At 31.1% G+C, this 26,586-nt stretch overlaps 2 protein-coding genes across 2 annotated transcripts in view; both read left to right on the forward strand.

Annotated features, from left to right (window-relative positions):
* LOC131842897 (zinc finger protein 479-like) overlaps positions 1–26,586 on the forward strand; it is a 220,593-nt gene that overhangs the window by 88,750 nt on the left and 105,257 nt on the right. The gene's annotated exons all lie outside the window — the stretch shown is intronic.
* Positions 1–26,586, forward strand: part of LOC131842900 (nose resistant to fluoxetine protein 6-like) — a 59,292-nt gene that overhangs the window by 30,328 nt on the left and 2,378 nt on the right. Inside the window, exons 3-12 of the mRNA XM_059191472.1 lie at positions 8,517–8,698; positions 10,032–10,231; positions 11,896–12,028; positions 13,962–14,046; positions 17,504–17,612; positions 17,686–17,841; positions 17,947–18,438; positions 18,716–18,885; positions 19,568–19,744; positions 21,685–21,881. Coding sequence (XP_059047455.1) covers positions 8,517–8,698; positions 10,032–10,231; positions 11,896–12,028; positions 13,962–14,046; positions 17,504–17,612; positions 17,686–17,841; positions 17,947–18,438; positions 18,716–18,885; positions 19,568–19,744; positions 21,685–21,881 — 1,901 coding nt within the window. The remainder of the gene's footprint in view (positions 1–8,516; positions 8,699–10,031; positions 10,232–11,895; positions 12,029–13,961; positions 14,047–17,503; positions 17,613–17,685; positions 17,842–17,946; positions 18,439–18,715; positions 18,886–19,567; positions 19,745–21,684; positions 21,882–26,586) is intronic.

The raw sequence follows: 26,586 nt of genomic DNA on the forward strand, positions 1-26,586 counted from the left end.
AATTAAGTTTGACGATATTTTTTTAATTTCTCGGATAAATTTTATAATCCGAGAAACCAAAAATAGCTTCTGTGTAAATTTATAATTTATAAATTGATACAGAAGCTATTTTTGATGCCACCTGGATTTGAATTCACGGCCTGGCCACGACGTACAGATTTATTGTAAATACTGGTTAAACATCACTAGCTTGTTAAATTGAACAAGTGCATCGAATTAGTTGCAGAATATCGGTCGTTGCAATAAGAATCAACTGACTGTGCACTGTGTCACTAATGCAACAAAATTGGTCCTTGTCAAAGAATGTTGCACAATTATCCACAGTGCTCACTTGTAACTGTTAATTTTACTTCTAATAGTCTCGGCTTCGTGTTTATACTCTTAATTGCTATAATTATAAAAGATCTTTTGTGATATCACATAATTCATCTTGATACCTATATAAATTTTAATAACTTAATCACGAGACTTTAAAAGGATGTTCGTTTCTCAATTCAATAAATAGTGCTTTTTGTAAGTGACATTGCCACAGATACTATTATAGAGATTTTTTTGTAATAAATATACATGTATGTAAAAAATATACAGTAGAAAAGTCTCTCCCAAGACTTCAATCTTGGGAGAGACTTTTCTACTGTATATTTTTGTTGATAATAATTAATAATACTAATAATAATCTCAGGACAATTCACACAGCGCCGTCTTGACCCAAGTTAAGCTAGCTAAAGCTTGTGTTATGGGTACTGGATAACTGATACGAATACATGGATACTTTTTTTTAGTAAATATATATAAATACATATTCTACATAGAAAACACCCAGACCGATACAAACAATCACACTCATAAATACAAATGTTTGTGGCGTGCGAGGAATCGAACCCGCGACCATCGGACGTAAAGCGATGTGCTAAACCACTAGACCACCGAGGTCGTCTATACTTACTACATACTAAACTAATTAACTAATAAAAATATTTGTTCTCATTTTTAAATATTGTTAACTAATACTAAACGTAATATTCATATTCTAAAAATGAGAATTTGATTATAATAAATATCTCATTTTTAACTGTATTTGGTTAAAAATGACTATTACTAATAATAAAAATATATATACGTAATATTCATATTCTAAGATTTACTCCTATGAAAATTTAAAGTGTTCCATCAGTGGTTTGACATCAGATTATAATAAATATAATGTTGCTCTCTAAAATTAGAACCGACCGACGTCGACGACGCGTATTATTAAAAATTATATAATTTACAACGCATTGAAAGATTAATTTATAATAACTATATTATTGTTACGGGTGGTAATATATTAAATATATAGTATAATATGCTCATGTTTCTTAAATAATATTTTAAAATCGAAAGTTTGTGAGTCTGGATGGTTGAATGGATGGAAGGATGTTTGTTACTCTTTCACGCAAAAATTACTAAACGGATTTTTATTAAACTTTTCAATAATACAACTTATACATCATATGTACTCTATAATTTAAAAACATATTATGTAAATTGGGCGAAACATAATGATAAATGTCAAGTAAGTGCGATGCAGATGAAGTTGCGTGGGTCAGCTAGTAATTTATAATGTTACTATTAGAAATAACGTGTGTAGATCTTAAGTAGAATCTGCAGGTCGTATGTACCAAAACAGTTTGTTATTTGTAAACAAATTGAAAGTCGTAACGGGAGTCGGGCCGGTGGATGTGGGTCAGTGGCCAGCCATGACTGAGATACTCCGACTACGACGCGAAACCACCTTCTAATTACCGGCCTGTCTCAATATGAAATAAGTGTTTAACAACCTTGAACGCGCTGCTCATTTTCCTTGTCTCCTATCCTATGTGAATGTACCGACATTGACAAGGGTTTATAAAATATGTGAACACAGTAACCTTTTCACCACTGTTCGTTTTAATTTAACGCAGAACGTGTTGTTCATGTAATGGAAGAAAGGATTATACTCATGTTAAAATAAAATGAGATTGTTGACTAAACCTAATATTATCGTATTTGTAATTAATTCGCAATTGATATTTTTTATAACACTGTTTATATAAAAAAGTAAAAGTATGCCCCATTTTTTATTGTCAAAGCATTTTCATTGGATCTGTAGAGAGACACATAGACAATCCCACAAATATTTATACACAATGTTTTGTCCAAAAGCGCACGGGTTCATATCCCACTACTGTCACCATGTAAAGATTGAATGAAACACACTCAAGAAAATAACAGACAACAACTGTTTAATAGAAATAATCCGAACTTCCTTCAGTACCGTACAATACAATTACTCCTATATTAGTGGAGATAATACCTATAGATCTAAGATAAATAAAATAATAGTTAAATAACATCTAACTATATAAGCTATATGTACTTTGTAGTGATTTCGTAAGAAATAAATAAAAGAGAATGATACGCTTGTTAACGTTTAATTTTGCATTTTTTTCCATACATTATATTCGAAATTCCACCTAGTGCGAATCACCTGTATCAATATAATAAAACAGTCCAGGATTCTTCCATAATGCTGGCGTATGCATAAGATGTTTACCTACTTGTAGCGAGTTAAAGTTTTTTTTATCTTTGTTAATGCGCTATCGCTTCCAGAATATACAAAGTAATTTTTATGTAATATCCTCATAGGAAGTAATTTCGTGAAAATTAGTAAATGAAAAATAAAAGTTTTCTAGTTAACTGAAGTAACGTATTTTGCTGTAAACAAGAACATAATGAAAGTTTTCAAAGTTATCAAAATGCGTGGATATTACCTAAATACGTTTTACTTAAACCTTTATTAACTTAGGTATACAAGGACAAATATATACCAGCAGTTTTTTTAGTCGATTAGGTTCCTGTAGGCTTATTTAATCTCAACGTATGGAATTGTATACAACGATATGGCTGCAATATACATTTTTAATTCGTCATCTACTGATGACATCAATAAATAAAGCGTCAAGACAGCCCCAATATATTAGTAGGTATACTAATTTATTAAATAACAAATTTATATATTGTGGCGTTTATATTTTCACAAACTTAACTTTTAGTGTAGCGTAGCGTATATATTGACCCCATTGAAAAACATCTTATGGGGAAAGTGCATTGCAATTCCAGAATTGGTGTGACACCTTAAAACCCAAACAGAGACTTGAGGTCTCTGACGATTTTATTTTATGTAAAAGTAAGATAAAATTTCTAATCCATTACGTCAATTACATGTAAATGAATATAGTTGCACTGCCACTGCGTTTTTATATGATTGACAAAAACGTTTTCTTTCCTCTGTTCAATTCTTTAACCTAAATTTATAGTATGCTAAATTCTATGACAATTGGTAGAGGCCGTTAGATGTTAAGAGATAACAAATACAAAAATCACTTTCACATTTCGCTACGACATTAGTAACTGTACATGCTCAATTATTATCTACTATTTAGTTAAAAATAATTTGTAAAATTACTTTTTACCTGATCTTCACCTCTTCTCTGTACCTTAATATAGTGCCTTAACTATAACCTTTGATAGAGTCACCGTGTCCGATGAAAATTAATAATCAAATTAAATATAGGTACAGTTATTATTATTACACTTGTACACAATTATAAATCACCCATAATTTGACTAATCTAGTCTAGTTCACTTCTGTGTTCAATCAATTTAAAAGAGAGATTTGTGAACTGCAAACAGTAAAGTGATCTGCAACCAACAAGTTTGCATTTTGTTTAAAATTCTATTTATCTATATTGAAACTCATTTTTTAATAGTTTCATAGCAAAATACATTCCATATTGTTAGTTGACCAGTTTAGGATCTATTACCTAATATATCGAACATTCTTAACATAAAAATACTGGTAAGAAACTACTGGTAAATACATTGGGATTTTAGATATGCAAGTTGTATCTGCATAATATTATATATTCAAATATCATACAGTAGCTTATGGTTCTCTCAGGAGTATTGAAATTCCGTAAGCTGGAATGGAAAGCAGAAACTTGCTTATTAAATTATCTACGTTAAATGTTAGCTTTGTATCCATTGAGCCATAGATTTAATAATAGTTACCTGCTGTTTAACTATTTTATAGTTAGAAAATAGCCCCTTAGTAGCTACTCCAACTCAAAGATAGAGTACTTCTAATAGAGTACACATAGAGTATTTCTAATAGAGTTTTTCACTGAAAACAATTTATTATCAATAAATGATTAAAACTTTATAATAAGTAAAAATAACCACATTTTTATGTATATAAACATATATCTATAGGTAGAGGACAGTTCCTACATCGTGTATACATAAAAAGATAGCGTAATATATTGGGAGGCGACATTTACACATTTACCCTTTGCGTGATAGAATAGAAGTGGCCTATATTAAATTTGAATAGGGAATTATGATTACGCAGTCATTATTTGCCTAACAACCCCGGCTTAGGTCGTAGTAGTTATTATCTTTCAAAGGAACCAAGAGATGTTGAATGTGGTTAACCCTTGGATGGATAATAATCACTTACTACGAAACATGAACACTGTAATAGTATAAACAATTCACATTGAGCTAGAATGGTGAATAAAGCTCTAAACCTTATTCAAGACGTAAGCAAGATATTATGTAACAATATTGTAACAGCAAATACTTCTATTGTTACTGTACTCCACACTTCATTGTACATGATACTAAACAGCTGAGATTCTGTATTCATCTGGGATTCATTGCGATCATATTTTAATTTACAAACGCTAATCTGCTGTATTGCACCTTGTTCACCTTTTACTATCTTTAATGTTCAGTAATTCCTTTACGTAATAAAGTTAACGTTTTATATTTAGACATAAACCTTCGAGAAATAGACGTCATTATTGTGAATTTGTGTATTATTTCGATCTGTGCGTTTCGATATTACAGACTAATCATATTATATTTAACATATTATAATTTGATTGATAATTAAAATATAATCATCATGACTTTTACATGTATCTAACGGTAATTGGGTTAACGTAGCTAACTTACTACATTGTCCGTAACTTCTATATTGTCCCTATTATCTAAATATCACTCCCCGATTACTCTGTCTAAAATTATATATATACAAAAAGAAAAAAATATGAGTCCAGATATATCCAACGAACTCGACTAAAACTAGAAGAATGACATTTTTTACAATAGAAACTAGTGCGATAAATTGTATACTACTTTATCTTAAAAATAGTTTAATAGTTACCTACAAAGTCTAAATATATCAAAACATGTATAATAAAACTGACAATAATCGCGTGCAATGTACTTTTTCAAATTAATAAACTACGAGTCAAATTATTTTACCAATATGGGCAAAACCGTGAAACCAGTTAGTAAAAAATAATGCAATCAAAGTCGCCCCGTGGAGATTGATTTCGACAAAAGTACCCTTGTATACATTATTTAGTACGTCGTTTTATTGCTTAAAGCTAATAAAAAGATTAACGGACCCTTTTACAGTATCGGGGTTAGGTTCTATAAAAAGAATAAGTACCGAGATTGCGTTGTTACATTTCGCACATACGGTCTAGTGAGCCATTTTGTAATAAACCGTAACATAAGGAAAGAAAGCCTTGTCTTGAAAAGTAATATCTCAAAAAATTAATAAATGTAGGATGTAATAAATCTGAGAAATTGTGCAACCCTCCGCGTAAACATACTATGTAAGTAGGTGTAGTTAAATAGTCGACAACACGAGCATAATCTCATACGAAAAACGACAGGCTGTATTGTGTAGCACATTAAGCCGTCAGCTTTAATTTTCGTTTGATGTTTACGCTGCGTGAAACCTCACACAATGGTTAGCTAGTATCGCTACTGATCCATCAATGCCCATTGAGCTCCCATAACAAACTAAACTCTTAACTTTCTATACTGTTATAGGAAGATATTTAACAAGGAAGAATTATTTATCAACCAATTCAACTGTTACCATACAGACAACTGTATATAAAATACATCTAAAAATCCTTGTGTGTCCAACTGTAAAAGTTGTTAGCACGTTTGTTTCAATTTTATTTTTATACTAGCATTCGTTAAATTTCGGAATGCCTCAGTGAGGATCCATTAAGTCTGCTAATGCACTCAGCCATGTTAAAATCCTGTTCTATTCTTCCGCTTTATGAAACAGTAACGGTATTTATTTTGAGGAAAGTAATATTTATTCTTTTATTTCATAAATTTGTCATTAGGTTACGATGGGTGTAGAGGCTTTAAAGCATCTACATAGAGTCGGAGGGCAATATTCGACATTTGAACATTTCCTCATAAATTTTCGATTGAATTTCAAATTTGATGAGGCCAATTTGACATGTTCTGGATGAAGTCGTAGGCACCTTAACATTAATCATAAATTGAAATAAGCTGGTCAATCGAGAATTGTTATAAAGTTAAGTAATTAAGTATTATTTGTTGGTTTAATAATATATGAATGGTTTGTTATATTATACAGAACTTTGGATAATTAGGTATACTAATAAATTAAATGAATCAGTATTCTATTCAAATCCTAAACAACACTCTATGACGGCGTTCACGTTATTGCTAAATATCTTAAAAATAGATAAAAAGCATTCCAGAGCCTTGAATTATCAGTTCCAAAATTAGTTTGAGTGACTTTCTAAATAATCCTATCGGTTCAACCGACACATTACATTTTGTAATCTTTTTTTTTATACCATACCGTGTTATAAATAGACTACTGGCAGGCTGGGATGTATTCCTACATAATTTTAATGAGACTTGACTGAACGTATTTACTCGGGAATCTCAAATATTAGATTGAAAAAAGTTGAAAGGGCTCGTCGGAGGGTAAATTTTTCAATCTGATACATGTAATATAGGTATCGTTCGGGCTGAAATGTCACGCTAAGAAAAATAATTTAAAATTAAATTAGCTAAAAATAAACACTATGACAAAAAACAGCAAAAATTTCTTTGCCACCGGATCTTAGAAATTAACGGAATAGATTTCAATTATTCTTTTTAAATAATTGGCGAAATTTAAAATTATTATATGTTGTAGGTGAGTCGAGTCACTTTTGGACCACGTTGTGAGTTCCTCTTAGAAGAACTCTATTGTGATTTTACATAATAAAAGAATGAGTAAAAAATCTCTACTTTACGCGATCAAAATATTAAGATGTAAATACGTTAAAATTACCTACGGGTTCTAAAATTTCCAAAAAAAATCATTCAAATGATAAGTAAACGATTCCACTTGGCAAATGTAGCAGGAAACTACCTTAAATTATGTTTTGTTTTCATTCCAATAAAACCAATCGTAATGTTTAATATCTATACCTATTATAACAGTTTATTAGCCAGTAGATAACTACATAAAATGAAACAAACAACAAATGCTATTTCGCGGTCGTAAACACTGCCGCCACCAAGTATAAACACAGAGATTAAATAAATGCCTGCGGTTTCATTTAATTCGTTCATTTGTGAATAAATCATGTTTCGCAGATTTCGTAGCTTCCTATTTATATTTAGTTATGTTATTTATGACGTTGAAACTGATGAACTTATCTCCTAATATTTAAAGAATATCATTTATCAAGTTGTTTATTATTATAATCTTTACATCACATCAAGATCAACAACAATAATAGTTATAATTGTAAAAACAGTATAATAATATTTTTTTGTTGTTAAACATTAATGTGAAAAGGCATATTACAATGCAGCCTGTGCAATGCAATGCTAATATCACTGTGGCTTAATTATTTATTTATATCTGTCTGTAATGCAAATAAATGACTTACATGTTTATTACCAAAAGAGAAACTATCTGTCTGACATATCAATGCAAAACCTAAAAATCACGAGGGTCTGATACTTGAAATTTACTAATAATTAATTTTTAAATTATAGTCATCTAGTAAGAAAACTTATAATCAAATTTTAGGCTAAAGAAGTAAAATGTGTATACAAACAGGTTAAAATATACATTTTGAATTGAATAGTCACAATTTAAAACCGTACTTCAATTTCTAGATTAAAGCAAAACAAAACCTATTTGAGCATTCTTACAAAAATCATTCCCTTAGAGACTGAAATAACAGGCTAAAGTTTGTATAGACGCTCCATCATATTTTCAAGTTAAAAAATTCATATTTAGACTAAGAAACACGTGTAAAATCCCACGGGAAAGGAAAACGACGAGTCGACGCGTTCGAAGGAAAATAGACATTATTAGACAATCTAACATAATGATGGTACCACAGTATTTTATTAAGGATGGATCTGAGAACAATTAGAAAGAAAGAAAGAAAATTACTAACTACTAATGTTTTATTTATTGTTTGTAGTGACGGACATACACTTTCTATTATTTGTTTTCTTGAGACATTTGACACACGTATTATACCGCAAATATTAGAATGTCTGCGTGACGAGCACTTTTGTTTTGCTGAGTCACCGTGCATTATTGCTATTTTCAACAGTGTTTCTCTTTTTTGCAGTATATGATGCTTCTGGCCAGTACATTCCCAACGTGATGTTCGGGAGTGACTTTTGGGTGGGATCCAAAAACGCGTGTCGAGACTTGCAGTTGAAACAGTACTACGCACAGACGCCACCCTTTGCCACCACCTTCTACGTGGCCAAAGTGAACATCAGTCTCGACGGAGATCATCTACCTCAAGTAAATCTCACATTTCCTTATTACAACTACTACACGCGTAACACTAATACTGTGTGTGACAAGAATATTATCACAAAGTCACGCAACTCTTCATATAAAAGTTTCACTACATTCTCGCGGCAAAATTTCACGGCCACGAATTTCCGTCGATATGAACTTTGTCTGAAAGTTTAATCTTTATCACCATCTAAATGTACTTAGTGGAGTGTTTCTCTTTGTGACATGACTGACATAAGATGCTTCATTACATAAACAATAAGAGGTATCTTATATACTACTATCCTTCAAAAAGTATCTGTAAAGATTTTCGAAATGTAATTCGTCTTATACGTCCGCGAACTCTTAAAAATCATGAGGTAACACATAAATGAAAATATGTACAGTTTGTAAACATTTCACGATTTAATATAGAACAGTGTAAGTACTCGATTAGTAAATAAGCCCAATTGAGTTTACCTATGCACGAAGTTATCAATTCGAATATGATCTGCTGCAATTATCTAAATTAAGGGTAGGTATTTATTTCACTTCTAATGAACTCTAGCGACCCATACCGGATGTCAGTTTCAAACAGTATACATAATATATATATATATATATATAAATAGGAAACTGTGTCTTTCGGTCTCTTTTTTTTCCAGTGATTCAACCTGAAGGTATTTTAAAATCAAAATATATCAATCTCTATCTTGACATTATTAAGTCATATTAAGTATATATATATCAATCATACACACAGCAAAAAATGTATGATAAAATGTGCTTACTAGGTTTTTATTAATCTTACAAATAAAGAGCCTTTATTGCAAGTGAAACTTTTAGTACCGACGATTTTGTTTTGCATCCGCAGTATGGTACACCGTACACTGATCCGTATGGTATATATCAGTTTATGGTACAGACGATTTGACTGAAATATCAAAATCATAAGTTTTAGGACTACTGTACGATATACCACATACTGGAACAAGAGTAGTAATAAAACGGTACGTTTCCGTGATTCTGTCAATACAGTATAAGTTGGCGGGGAGGTCAAGCGAGAGGGTGAATGGAAGGAAGAGCCTTACTAAATTGCTGAGACTAACTTCCGAATTTCTGTTAGAATTAAAAGGTTTTAGTAACAGTAGAACATTCTGATAAAAAATATACGCAATAGTACAATAATTTAATCACTGGAACGAGTGACAAGTCTAATATTTTTAAAGTAACTAAACAACAGTGGAACACATTTGAACATTTAAACGCTAATGCGAACCCACAAAAATCAACAAAATCGCTGACTGAGTACCTATTATGCGACTAAAGTGATCTTTTGTTCCTGTGTGTGGTACAGGCCAGGCTGTCATTACTCGGAGAATGTCTGCCAGCTTCCTGCAACTCGGAGGCTGTAGCGATATTTCTGGCTAGCGCCGAGAAGACGTTGGGGGCGCGCGCTACAGCTGCAGGCTTTGTTGGCGCTATCCACACGTCCGACATACGAAAGGTTCCTGGCGCGTATTCCCTATTGTCTGATTACAAATTTTACGCACTCATGTAAGTGATGAATTCATATGTTTTTTTTTAATATTAATTTTTTTTTTGAGTTTTTATGTAAATTGGCTAAAAATAAACACTTGTAAGAAATATCAATACCCGTTTGTTGTAATTTCTAGTATCTTAACATATTGAATTAAAATTGTATCTTCATACTTTCTTTCGGAACAAGACTGAAGTCGTAATATTTACATTTATATTTGGCATTAATGAGTGAGTCGACAAATATTTTTTTGCTATAACAAACTGTAATTGATTAACTATTTATATTTGCTACATTTATAATAGAATTAAGGAATGTTCGACCCATTCGTTTTTCATGTATATGTCATATGTAATTTGTATTTTAAATTCTGAGATTTTAATACGCATGGCATTTACGAGTAGAATAATGCTTTAACTCCTACACTTGTGAAGTGTAGGATAACACAATTTTCTATGAGCTTGCCTGTGTTAACATGAATATCACGTGAAAAGAGTACTACCATTGACTCGCTACGTAAACTTTTATATTTTGCTTTTTATTCCTCTTACATTTTTTCGTAGATATAAAAGGCACGTTGCTTTTATATAGCGTAGTGTACAGTGTAGTAGGTATAACAGAAGGCACTAACGTATTTTTTAAACAAAATATACTCTGTTTCGATGCATATAAGATAGGTGTATCTGACCTATACATATTATTATAAGTAGATATTTCCGACTTATAGAAACACCGATAACAAATCGAAATATAATCCGAGACGATGGTAACCCCTTGCACAGTGGTTTCTTTCAAATATAACAAAATGTGATCGCATTAAATGTTGTTTTTAATAGAATGTCGACAGTTGGCAATGTCTCTGACTATAATATATATTATTTTATAATATTGTTTTTTATACTAGTAAATAACATAAAAACATACATGAAGTGAAAATGCCGTGACATTCAGACTTGAATAACACCATGTACAAAAAAGAACTGTATTGTCCAGGGCACCATAAACTATACTTATAGTGAATAGTAGAAATACATAAGAACATACAGTGACGAAAATCTTGTAGTTACGAAAATCTCGCCATATCCCGGAACTTTGTTCTTATGCTTGGACTTCTTTACACAGGCTTTTTCTTTACGAGAAAGGTTGAAGAAATGTATGAACACTATCCATTCCCCTATTTTAAATATATATAATTGTATTATAGGTACTTAAAATGAAATTAACTATATATGATACAATTGTTATTTTTATGATATTAAATTTTCAATCTGTGTGTTATAATCTCCGTTGTAATGTTTTAGAAGTTAATAAGTTTTTATTTTACTAGCTTTTTGTTGTACAATTGTCCAAGCACATTACGAAACCGACATAAAAAAATATATAGCTTACACTACTCAGAAGTGACGTAGCTTTTATTACTAACATAATTCACGCTAGAGACTCGGTATATTATTTTATCACGAGTTATCCTTCTCCTGCATTGGTGTGATGTACTCTGTTCATCTAGATATATGAAAAAGAGCGGTAACAAGTGTTTTCTTACTCGGAGAAAATGTTGTTCTAATGCGAGTATCAAATCCGTGACCCAAGAAAAGAGGGGATTTGTTACGACTAACGGACCTTTCTCGGGTCATTTCATCTCGGTATTTATTATACATATTAAAAAAATACATCTTCACAGGACAGTGATGAGCGCAATATTCCTTCTGATGCTGGCAGCTTCACTATTCGAGGGTTACTTGGAGAGGAAGTATCAGCTGGCGGCGGCCGCACGTGACCTTGAGCTGGCCCATAATGACACCACTCAGAAAACTGTTGGTACACCAAAAATATACATACTCATTTTTTTGTATAAATATAGCGTATACAAGGCGAACTTACTGCTACAAGCATTCTCTTCCTGTCAACCTTTCTGAAGTGATAGAGTACTGTAAATGGATTTATACTAGTGTAAGTAATGAATAACGATGATACTTACCAATAATATTTTATAGAATTGCATAATTAAATTGAATTGTTGTTAATTGATGAAATCTTGGAATCTCTAGATTATAAAATTTTAGTTATAAAGGTGCATTGCTGTAATAAATCAGTTGTGTCTACAATTGAGAACTCCCTACTTTTGACAGTAGGTTAAATAGTACTTTATTGTATTCACTTTCACTTTATTCTGCTGAAAATCGTGAGTACAAATATAGCAACAGCAAACAAATTCCCCGTTTGATGAAAGAGGTCCCTTTTATTAATCGCTGTCCGGCATACAATAATGACAAGCTTATTGCTTTGAAAGTGCCTGTATATCTACCAGCATATGATCTGCATACTCGTTTCTGGACAAATGAGCATTTAGTACCTATAAACCTACTTGTTAATATTTACATTTCTAACAGACGCATCTATCTAACAAAATCATTTTGTATATTTATTTTTGTATATTATATATTTAGTTGCGTATTGGACTGACGTCTCAATACGCAACTAAATATATTTAGAATCTTATACTTGTTTGGCATGAAATATTTCTAGCCTCTTAAACAATGCATACTAAATAAGATGAACTGTACTCCACTTCGCCCTTGCAAACGAATGCAGACTGCTTTAACCGCGTACTGAAATCACATATAAATTTCCACCTGAATGATATAAAAAAATCATAAAAAAAGCAATGCATTTTTTTGACTACTTATAAGATTTCCATAAATGTTTAATTTACATAAATAGAAATTACAGAGATTATTTACGCGACGTACTTAATCATTCCTATATTTTAATATGACCAAATGATTATTAAAATGTCACAGAACAGGGAGAGAATAACGCGTTACATAATTATGAGTAAAGCCACTGAAATTAAATATATTCACGTATTCATGCATCCAAAGGTTAAGATTTTGTTGTTTTAATGTGAATATAAATATAGATACAAGGCAAGGTTTTATCAAAGGACGATGGTTCTTTCAACCGAGGCTAGTTTCCGTGCCATTGAGCGTAAGGAATACAAAAATAACTAGTGTCCAATTAGGGTACCAAATAAAAGAGATTATGAAATCTGCCTATCTAATAATTTATTAGACCTCACATACAATACTACTACTACTTACTAAAGTAAATTCCATTCATTTTAAACCATCAACCAAAAGGATTTTCAATACGATTCAAATTCGAATTATTTTTCAAAAACAAGCAACAACACGGGATTAGGTACTTTGTAAAAACTAAACGCACTTTGATGACATTTGCAATTGATGTTGCTTACTATGTCGGTCACTTACTATCATAATTGTTGCTATTCTAGTGAACATAACGTTTGAATTATCTTAATATTCTCATCATATGTTTTTCTTTGTTATCACCAATTCCCAAAGAAACTAAATATATAGGTTTTTGATTCGCACGGCAATATTAAACGTATATATAATATAATCTTCTTGTCACGAGTAGTAATACCGAGTCGAGGATATTTTACGAACCTAGTTAGATAGATACTCATACATAAATCATATATTCAATAGATACATTAGGGAAACAGTAAAGCAAATAGTCAAATTTAGTGTGACATTAGATAATTTACATTATCACGCACATATTCAAGGCACCTACATATTATACAATAGCTAGTGAACTATACTAACGTCATTTTACACACAAGTCAATTTCCCAACGAAAGCGTAACCACATAGAACAAGATAATTCCATTGTTGTCAACGATTTAAGATTCATGCATGCTCACATAATAAGTATTTGCAGAATAATAACAATGTGCCACAAACCGACGAGAAGCGCACAGAAGATAGCGACAATAACGACAAAGGCCTTCGACGGGAAACCTGCGGTAAGTATTATGAGACATAATTACATACGGTAGTATTAGCATAGACAAAAACGTTTATTATACATTCTCCGTTAACTCCCCTCCGATCGATCTCCTGTCCCATTCTAATGGGGAGCGTAATTACGACGCCCTGAGCCGAGATTCGAATCCCTAGCAGTGCCATCTAACTAAAGTCCCATTCATCAGTTAGGAATTGGCCTTTAGGCGTTCCATAAGTAATTCCAGGTTTGTAATGCCTCTGTAGTTGTCGCCTCCATTTGCGTCCGGTGAATATAAAAGCTTACTGCTGCCAACAAAATCAGAATAAATGAATATATACATATAAAAGTTTTGTTAATCGTTATATGTAAATCTATTAGATAACACTGATTTAAGTAGCTTAGTAACATACACATCCTAACGACTTTAATACCAGATGGCGAAAGCAGAGACATTGTAAACCGTCGTCGAACCCTACGTCGAACTGTAAACATGTCATACCCACAATTTCGCTGAGATATATTTGTATTCCCTATAACAGGTAGCAAACTTTATCATCATGTATCGAAGTTTGTTATATTCCATCATCAGAGAGAGAAATGAAAAAAAAATTGACACAAAGTTTTAGTGTGGATTAGAGTCGATTCACAGCCTTTTGAGAGCTATATATTGGTGTACAAGACTCTACTATGCAACCTATATTAAAAATACTTAGCTTATATCTCTATTTATTTTAATTACGTTCCAATTTAAAAAATATTTTAATTATTTGGTATTTATCGGCCCAATAACGACCCAAATAAACTTTGTTCGACGGATCAAAGGTATTCCAACATGTTTTCACGTAGGTAACTGTATTTTTTTCGTATTCGTTGAATTTATTGGTTTTTCTATATATACGTATATTATTCCTCACAAAACACCGAGTAGCGCTCCATAAGTCCCCGAGCGATTTGCCTATACGAGTTCTAATCGATGCATGGATTTTTTATCTATAACTCCATTTCTCGATTCCGTATATTATACCTGCCAAAAAGCTCTCTATATAGTGGTAAATACATATTTCATACATATCTGGCATTCAATTAGTTAACCAGAATATGCAAACCTTCAAATTATATGTAAACATACGTTTTTCTTTAATATATCACAACAAGTGCCAGTAGGATCAATATGCACTTGAAGCATACAGTTCATTGAGGAGAATGTAACTTTTTGCAGCCATATTTAAAACATAATAGGTATACATAGTAAAATGCTTAACATAAATATGTCGTAATTCAATAAAGTTTTATGTAAGTTGAATACTTACTTAAAACTTTAAGCTGGAGACAAAAAAATAAATTAAAATATAGATTTAATTTTAAAAATAAAAATGAAATGAACACTTCTTGTATGCTTTCTATTGGAAGATAAAAATTTGCTAAATTTTACCTTTCATTAGGTACGTACATATATGGGTAAGGGGAACCTCTTCCATGTTAAATGCTCTACCCTTTCAAAGTGCCACTAAACCTAAGAATACGAAACCCATTTTTTCGCTCTTTTCGAAGAACCTCTCAAGTAAGTAATAGATGTTCACAAAGAGGAAAGTATAAATACTCTCACACAAATCCAGCTTTTTTGCGGAAATCTAGTGTTTAAATAAACTCTGACACTTAGTGGATTACGTGTTACGTCGTAATTATTTAACATCCATTTCTGTTTATGTTTCTTTTAAACTACAGATTAAATTAAGATTTTGTATTTAATACAGCTACATTTGGTATATAATCTGTCAAGCACCTACTTTGTAGGTCTGAACATACATATTTCAGAATACTAATTCTGGATAATAAAGAGAATGTTATAAAAGCTAATAAATTAAACATATTTAATACCTATATGGTATTACTAAATATAACTTAATTCAAACAACTAATGATTGACTTTAAAATCATAGTTATTATAAAAAATTATAAGTATGAAACAATATAATAACTAAACAGTAATGTTCTCTTAATAAAGTTACACGAGTAAGTACGAGCAGGATATATGCCAAGTAACTTTCTCGCGACGACTCTTAATGAATATATTGAGCTGGGATTTTGAACAATGAGCTCATTAAGTAATAAGTCAAAGCTTATTAATTTTAATAGGTATGAATAACAAGCGGACAATAGCACAGAGCATTAATATTAACGATATTACATAAATAGCTATGTTAAAGCGATACATCTTAGGATGGAATACTATAACCTATCCAAATACCTCAACATTATGGAATACTATAATGATAAAATGATGCTTGACAACATTTCTCTGTAGGTACATGTAACGTAACCTTTATATCGTATAACATCCTCTTGCTGCTAGCATTAGGTAAGAATAGAAAACAGAAAGTGATGTGCAGAACTGTGACAAAATTAATCTTTCGCTCAAAAATAAAAATAGACCTCTGCATAGGTCGCCATAACAAATACATACTTATTATAATAACCACCTAGAACAATTCACAAAACGTTATCTAGTCCCAAACTAAGCAAAGCTTATGTAATGATTTTACTGTACCTATAGACATATTTTATAATATATAGAAACCACCCTGACAAATACATATATTCGTACTCATAAATACGATTATTTTATTCCCTCAACAGATACAGAAGTACTTATTCTACATATGAACTATCAATTTACATGCTACAATAAAAATAACGGTTTATTTTAATTTGATTTGATAAAGTACAAAGATCATAAATCTGAAAAGTCTTCGTATAGAAAAATCGCACTATCCCTTTTTTATGTAATTAGATTGGCAAACAATATGACGGTGGTGGTGAGTGGTAACAGTCACCTACATATATGAAAAGCACTATAGATATCGCCTTATTATGTGACGCCTGTGATAACACTTATACATTGCCATTCTAGAGAAATAATAATACTTCAACTGATACACAGAATTCGAAGCCAGCTTGGCAGCTAAAATAAGCGAGGCACGACTTGTATGTACAAAGTATACCTGTTCAATTCATACTGTAAACATTAACTTCGTATAAATGCTTTAAAATAATTAGTCACTATGAAAGTACAGGTATATCTTCAAATTAACTAAAAAGATAAATATTTTAATAAAAGGCGCATTAAACATTACGTTATTTAATCTATTTGAAATCTGCTTGTTTAAATCCCTGTAATGAATTTCAAATCTACTCAATACGAATTTCTTCGTCAAAAGTGCCTTTTCATTACAATTTTCTCCCTCGAAATAGGGCAACTTTTTCAATTTAAGGCGACGTATACAAAAATACACTCTATACTGTATGTATTTTCGTCTCGATTTCGAACATGAGACATTTCGTGAAATTACACATTACAAATTTTAGATATATTTATAATTTTGGCTTGTAATACTCCCTTATAATGATTTATGATCAGCAGTCAGTTTCAGTTTTCGATTATAAAACATCAGCATTAAAATATTTTTTCTTCGCAGGACTTTGGGCTGAATTATTGCTGTCATTTTCGGTACTTTCAAACGGACGTACCATTCTCAGTATACATCGAGCTAGTGATGGAGCTCTTACCAGTTTACATGGGATAAGGTATTAAAAATAACTAGTATTTATTGTGCACATGTTATTATTTCATTGTTAATAATAATTATTTTCATTTCAGATTTCTATCAGTGACTTGGGTAATTATGGTACACACTTACCTTACAGTGTTTTATATAGCTGATAACAAGACTATGAGAGTTGTCACCGAACGAAACCTAATGTATCAATCCGTTGGTAACGCATCTTATTGTGTGGATTCATTCTTTTTCATCAGGTTTGATATTTCATAATTTGAATGATAATTAATAAAAATATTTAATTTATTGTCATTTTATTATCTGTATTAAGAGGATTTATAGTATAAATTATTTAATTTCAGTGGCTTACTTGTAACAGTCTTGTTTCTGAGAACTGAAGACAAGAAGAAAAAAATACAAGCCGACAAAAAAGATGCGAACAAAAATCTCAACGGTTTCACCAATTCAGCTTTATCGATCTCCGTCATAAGCCAACAATCGTTCAAAGACGATCTGCTCGACAAACCAAAGAACAAAGCGTACACAACAAGAGAAATGTTAAATGTCGTTAGATCGTTCTTTGTGTTAATTTCATATAGGATTGTAAGACTGACACCAGCATATGCTTTCGTAATTTGGCTGACGCAAATTTCCTTTACTTATGTGTACAATCAGGGCGTATTCGAACCAGCAGTTATAGATCACATAACGTGCGACAACTACTGGTGGAGGAATTTGCTATATATCAACAATTTGTACCCCCAGCGTGAGATATGCATGGTATGGTCTTGGTACATGGCAAATGATACACAATTTTATGTGGTTGGCATAATAATTTTATTACTATCAGTAAAGTAAGTATATAGTTTTACTGCCACAATGTGTTTTTATGTTAGAAGTTATTCAATGTGGTAGTACTTTATCAAGTACAAAATATGCACTAATACTTCGTAAACCACTGTAACATAATAAAAATAATTATTAAGATGACCGCTTTATGTTAGTTACGTTTGCATTTTACTACAAAAGAATATAACGAAAGAGAAAATAAAATAAAACCATAAAAAAATGTATTAAATATTTTGGTTTTTGAAACTTTAATTTAATAGATAAAATATATTTCTGTTGCAGGCATCCAAAGCTGGCATCAATATCACTGGGTGTGGTCCTGGTGAGCTCGTGGATAACGACTATTTATATCTCAGTGTGGCATCAATATAAAGCGAGAATACAGGAACCCTTCGAAATGTTCGACGCACTTTACGATAAGCCATGGTCTAGAATTGGTCCCTATTTAGTCGGTAAGGCGATGATAAAGATTACTCTCTATAACTATAACCCTTTGGAACCGTACATAACCCTTGAACAGCCAACTTGCTACAATCCTCATCGATTTCTTACAAAAAAAAGCTGTGGTAGCTTGTGAGAACGTATCGGATATCCCTTTTGTAGGTCAGTGAGCCCGTCATAAAAGCACCCCGCAGAAAGCAAATGGGTGGCTGAGCAATCCGATAATTTCAGAGTACCGTCCATTCATTCCAGATAACTTTTAAGCTTTAAATTCTTTTATCACATACTGACCTAGGTACATTGCCAGCCTATTACATTATCAATTTATAAAAATCGATGGACTTATACAAAACCGTTGACGAAATAATTAAAAATAGCCTGAATTTACTAAATTAATATTTGTGTTAGTATTTGTAGACGGTTAAATTAAATAATGACATATACCTATAAGGATACTTGATTTTATTATTATTTATTCTCCATTTTTTCTATCCACAACAAGTTTTTTAACTTTATCAGAATCAATTGTTATTTGTTGTTTACTATCTGAATGACATTCGTTTAATAAACTTATCATTTATTTAATTGTAGATACTTAGGTTTTTTTCTTTATTAATTTATGAGCTTTTGGCCCTTATTCCCATCGTATAAACTCCAATGGTGGATACTTAATAAAGCTGTTTGTATTTCCAGGTATGATTGTGGGATGGTACTTGCACAAAACGAAATGCCAAGTGAGGATACCGTACTGGCTGGTAGCTGCCGGGTGGATAACTTCTCTCGCCATCATTGGCAGTCTCATTTTTGGCATGGTCGACGGCTACTTTGAAGTTTGGCCCACTGCTTTTTACGTCAGCATTGGACATAGCGGTAAATATTCGTTTTTTTACGTAACTATTATAGAATAACAATTGAGAACGCCCACTTAAAAGTAAACGCCAACCGTCAGCACCATGGACATCCTGTCGTCATGTGATATCCGTTTGTATCCCTTTTATGTTGCCATTCATATTCATCTTTATTCATGAGAACCCCCATATTCTTATATATTATATAAGAACTAAAATCTTCTTAAGTCAAATGAAAAATAAAAAGAAAACTTAATAAAAGTACATAATAGTTTACCTTCGAAAAAACCTAAATTTGAATAGCATGAATATAATATAGACTAAGGAGCAATTTGGCACACGAAAAGTGTAAGAGTGTAGTTCGATGAAAAGTTCTAGCACGAAGTAGCAGGTCCCATATTATATTCATGAAGCCCCATTAGAAACATAATAGTAAATGTGCAAACCTACTCAGCGCCAGCACACATTACCTTGTGCCTAAATATTTATCTACATTATTGCTATGCTCCAAGTAAATGTACATTTAAACACACACATAGAAATACATATGTATATGAATACATAAAATCCTTAACAATGCAGTAAATGTGAAAGTGAGTTTTTTGTTTGTTACACTTGGCACTGTAACAAATAACCAGTTTAGAGAGAACTAAGCGTTAATTACTTATTATTTGGCCAGCATTTAGTCAACACAAGGCTTTAATTATAATATTAATAATAGAAATTTTAATAAATACATTGTATAACTAGATATTAATGCAAATAAAATATGTAATGTTACATTTAATTAGATACTTATAACATTTTATGATTCTACTTTGAAAATATTAATACAAATATCTAGCTACTAGCATAAATGACAAAAATGTTCATTATGTTTGTATTTTAATTTAATTAAGAATCCTTAGATACTGAAGCAGTCACAATTGAAGCCCTGTATTTATGTTAATTATATTGTTTCCAGACAAAGCATATTTTATTCAATAATGTACCAATAGAAATTCAATAAAATTTGTTTATTTTGCCTACAAGTTGAATTGGTCATCGCTAGTACTGTGTATCGAGCCAAAAAAATATAGTTAATGCACTTCTGCTATGTAACCACAATATTTTTTACTTGTTATGCTTATACCAATTGAAATAAATTAATCAAAGCATAACTACTGTAATATTATTCTTAAATAATATATTTATAACTAAATGAAGGTTACAATCAAAATATTTCAAAATATAAAACAAATTCTGCTAAGTTGATATCCATGAACTAAAATGAACAATTTGTATGCAGCGCTATATTGCACATTGCGAATAAAATACAAGCTATATATATAATCATTTGTGAATGTTTTGACCATGGTCAGTTAGTTGGCGGGACTATTTAAATTTATACTAAATTGCTTCTTCATGGTCAGAAACGTGTATTATTTGTTTACCAAGTTTTCATCTTTTGGCTCATTCTATTATATATGGATCTCGTCAAGATGAGTGTTTCGACATTTTTTACACAACCGTAATGTCAAATAGATAAATGCTATTTATCACCTATAAACATGAACAAGAAAACTGACATCACCCTTTTGTTTTTTAATTAATTAATATATACAAAAGTAGTTGTCGAAATACAAATAAATTCGGAAACTTGTCCTATTCCACTTTCCATACTTTAAAAAAGAATTAAACTTTAATTATTTTATTCTAATATTATACCATAATTTTATGTTTAATACACCAAAGGAACTAGATATAATAATCCAGTAAATTTTTGTACATATATAGACTCAGTGTGCAGTGAATGATAAATTCTAATTGGGAATTTCTATGCTCGTAAATAAATTTTCACGATGTTAATTACAGTGCAGATGTAAATAGTTTTTTCAGAGAAGTACAAAAATTAGTCAATCGTTTGAATAATTAATATAAAATTATATTATACATATCTAATAGAATGACATCTGGTTCCAGCTTGGGGCGCGGCGTTGGCTTGGGTGGCCATCGCATGTTGTTGCGGCTACGGAGGGTTGATCAACTCAGCGTTGTCGTACCGCGGCTTTTTGCCACTGAGTAGGCTCACTTATTGTGCCTACCTCATCCACCCCACTATCATGGTGATCTCAACTTTCCACCTCGATGGACCACTCCACCTGCAGAACACCATGGTTGTAAGTAGCATATATGTAAAATTACTTATCATTCTGACTCACATGCGTACCTATCTGAAGAGAAACATTATGGTTATTAACGTGTAATGCTATAATTACAAGTATATGAATCTGTATTATACTCGTAGTTAAAAAAAAAATAGAAGAAAAGTTAGGTCAATCAATACACAGTCGCATCTTCAATGAATTGTGACATATTAAGAGTATTAAAGTAGTAGTAGTAAATAATCCTTGTTGGCGGCAGACCCTCGTGATCTTCTATTTTATTAATTACTAGCTGTTCCCGCGACATCGTCCGCGTGGAATTTAACTTTAATTTTCTAAAATAAAAGTAGCCTAGAGAACTAAAAATTATTTTGTTCGTCTTAATTTATTCGCTCCATTAGGTATTGATAGGTTCAAACTAATACATTTACATCCTGCATCATCCCTTATTTTATCCCCATGGGGAAATTTTTAGAATTTATCAAAATCCTATTTAAGCGAACGTTTTCATCGCAGTAGCTCCAATCTTTAATTTCAGTTCAATCAGTCGAAAATCTAAGAAGATCTATTCAAACTTTCATCCCCTATTTTATCCCCTTAGGGATGGAATTTATCAAAATCCTTTCTTAGGGGATGCCTACGTCATAGTAACTTTATGCATGCAAAGTCTCAGCCCGATCGGTTTAAAATTGACAAAGTTTCATACAAACTTTCATCCCCTATTTTATCTCCCTGTGGGTAGAATTAATCAAAATCCTTTCTTAGCAGATGCCTACGTAACATCTACCTGCGTGCCAAATTTCAGCCCGATCCGTTCAGTGGTTTCTGTGCGTTGGTAGATCACTATGTCAGTCACCTTTGAGTGATTTTTTATTTATAATTTTGAGACACTTCTTTCATGTCACAATTTTATAAAATTAGTAATTAATTAGATACGTTTGTTCGTGTTCATACAGCTACATGTGCTATATAATATATTATAAAAATATTATTGTATTTATCATATACATAGATACCCATGCAGTCTACCGATTCATGACAATCTACTCCATAGTTTCTAGAATAGAGTAGTTAATGGTATATTTAATATAAATAAAAATAATGCAAGTACCTATTGTATTGTTTTCATATTTATTTATGCGTCCATTATTTCTTACAAAAACTGACCTCCAAAGTTTGTGTAGAAGAATTCTCTATTGGTATAAGATTGTCACTTTCATTTTTAATGTATTATTGATTTGAATCAATGCCACAGGTACATGACTTACATACATGCTTAATTTTATTTATTTTCATAGAGACGAAGGTATTTACGTCACAAATAGCAATGCTTCAATTCGTAATGTTGATAAATATTTTTTATTTATCATATCGAAATCGTCGATGTTTTCTACAACATCGATCGGCTCATTTGTACAACCACAAACAAATAATTTGTTAAACAAATAATACGAAATGCAATAATTATGCTAATTTTGCATAATATGGGGATTTATATACTTAGCGGCCTTACTAATTATTATAATTATGATAGCATTATAAACCACTATATTTAGAATAAGAGTTTTTTTATTTAACAAATTCGAATTAAAGGTACTTTCCTCCCCAAAAAGTTTAAAATAGTACTTCAGACCCAAATCTAGAAAAGGCGAGAATAAACGTAGTCGCAGATCTGTGTTGAAAATATTTTACGATATCAAAAAGAATTTGTGGATAACGGCAATAACGGCAATTTCTTATTTGGTATAAATTTCTTTTGTCCATAAATTCTTTGAAAACGATCTGAATATAATTTGTTTAGGGAAAAATAAAATTTTAACTGCCACAGAAGGTTCGTCATAAAATATTTAATTCAATATTGTCGTCGTTATGTGTTTAGAATACAAGATTTACTTTATGATAACCCAATGGATAATTATTATATTTAATGTGTAAATATTGACGTTGCCTTCGAGGTTTAAATTCATTAATCAAAACTAAATAAGTTTTACTTCAAAATTTAATATTCCACTTAGATTTAATAGTTTACTTTAAACTGTATTACAATATTAATTGAACTTAGGTGCCTACTTCAATAGAGAATAAATTAGTTTAATAAATAGTCGTATTAATATAAAAATAATTTTATTATTGTATAATGAAATATAATTTCCCAAGTCACTGATAATTTGAGTATTTTGTTTTCACATTTTTTCCATTATTACCACAGATATGACGGAAATAATCCATGATTAAAAGTCACTTTTCAGGTGGATGTGTGCTATGACTACAATGACTGTGAGGTTTATCTTAGAACAAAATTCTCGTATCACAATGTTAGTAGCGTACTCCTCCGAAATCGGTTTGACCGATTTTTATGAAAGTTTATATGCAAATTCAGTAGATCCGAGAATCTGTTACTATCTATTTTTCATACCCCCTAAGTGAAAGGGTTGTCCACCTCAATGTTTTTTTTTATTTCTTCCACATAACATTTTATTTTTATTTTATTATGATTTAGCATTGAAAAATATATACAACCCTAAATTTTCGCCTTTCTAGATTCAGTCTTAATTATTTCATAGCAATATTTTAATTTATATGGCAAAACAACGTTTGTCATATAAATTAGTGGTTCAGGTAGATACTCTATGCATTTCTGTTTTATTCTGTTTTTTATTTCTGATGACAAACTTGGAACGAAATGGAACGGTGAAATTGTATTTTTACTGCGTCACAGACCACGTACTGTTTTTAATTGTTAGTTAATGTTATATTATTAAGCAAATTGTATTATAAAAGTTATAGAACTCTAAAAATAGAATAATTATAAACCAAATGCCAAACCGTGACCTTTATGATTTCGTCACACATGCATGTCCTCCTTTTGATGAAACGAATGGATCATGATCGACTGTTTTCTTATACACTGACTAGCACGTGCTACTAATCATGCCATCCCAAATTACTTCTAGGTATATCTAACGATGTTACAAGTTTGAAACAGTTTTTTAATACATATTTATGTAACGAAAACACAAACACAGTATTGTCACCTCTTATATAGTAATGCTTTCCTAGTACTTTATGGAAAATTATTTATTTCTTTTTATGCTACAAGGCACATGAACCAAAAGTAATTTTAAGGTAATAATTATATTTTATTTAGTCGTTATTAAAAATATATAATAAATATCCTTCATTCAGTTTTATTAGTTATAAATATTAATCTGTGTAAGGTTAGTAAGTATATACCGATTATATAATATTGTAGAAATGGAGGCTTAGTAACTTTAAAAGTCACTATCTTTTTTAAAATATTTACTTTTAGAACCATGGAGTTTTACATTTCACTTTCGATTAACAGTAAGTAATCCTGCCCGGACCATAGATCTCCAGGCGTAGACTGTGTAAACTACAGTCTTTATTGCAGCCATAAATCTCCGTTCCTGGGTGACATGAACAGGGACGAACTCGAAAATTGCGCAGTGTAAAGGAAAACATGCAAATTTGAGATCTACGTTTAATTTCGGGGTATTGTGGTCGACGGCTTCTAAACTGTCCTAAACAATGTTTTGATATGAGGCACTTTTTGTTCTATTCACTTTTATACTTCTCAATGATATTATATTCAATAACCATAACCGAATGGAATAATCTTTTATTTAGTATAATATAAATATTAATACATAACAATTTATATTTAGATCTCAAAAATCGTAAAGCAAACAGTAGCTAGATATCGATTTCAATGTGCCTAAATACTACTCTCTGAGAGAATTGGAATGGCGGCAGAATTTGCTATTTAATAATTAACATGTACATGTATACAATTGTAATATAAAATAGAATTAATTAACAAAAACGGTTTCATATATTTAAATTGAATAATAACAATCTCCTTTTCCCTCCTGCTTCTCACGATTTTCTAAAATGTAAATAAAAAATGTATATATCAAGAGGTAATGAGAAAGTACACGTTATTTAGGTATCTAAATAACGTGTACTAATTATAAATAGTATAATACTATACTGTAAGTAGTAATCGTCAGCTATACATATGAACTACTTTATTCGTTATTTTATTTATTTGAGCGACCAACAAGACATCCACTACGGAGTTAAAATTATTATCACTTTAAAGAAGTTCAGGTATGAACTATATTAACATCATCATGTCGTCAAACGATCCTCGTGCTTTACTATTAGAGGGCGATTTTTAGGGAGAGGAAGGGAGGTTAAACTATGACTTTATGTCTCCGTAATTTTTTAATAGCTGTATTACAAAGTCCATCTTGGTAAGAATGCAATATAAAATTGTAATGTTCATGTTCTTGTTTCCTATTTTTGTTAGTGTTATTAGGCCTCAACCAGACACAAGGCTAATTACTCATCTTCATTATAATATTGTCTGGAAGAGATCGTTATTTAGCGATACGATATCTCGTTGTTGTTTCCTATAATTGGTATTTTGTTTCTGTTACATTATCAGATGCAGACACATAGCCTATGCGGCTGGGGCTAGAAACTCTATATTTTGAATAACCTATGTAACTCATTATATAAGTATTCACTAAGAAAGAATCACTAAGTTTCCAAAATAGATACTGTTTATTTATGTGAATAGAACCGTAAGGAGTCTTTATCATTATATTTATCACAAATGATAGAAGCATAAAATAATGACTTTGTTACATAATTTTGCTACTGAATTAATCTAATATTATCATGAAAATGTATA

Source organism: Achroia grisella, unplaced genomic scaffold (assembly GCF_030625045.1).
Source record: "Achroia grisella isolate CSIRO2021 unplaced genomic scaffold, CSIRO_AGI_Agris_v1 utg2671, whole genome shotgun sequence".
NCBI lineage: Eukaryota > Metazoa > Arthropoda > Insecta > Lepidoptera > Pyralidae > Achroia > Achroia grisella.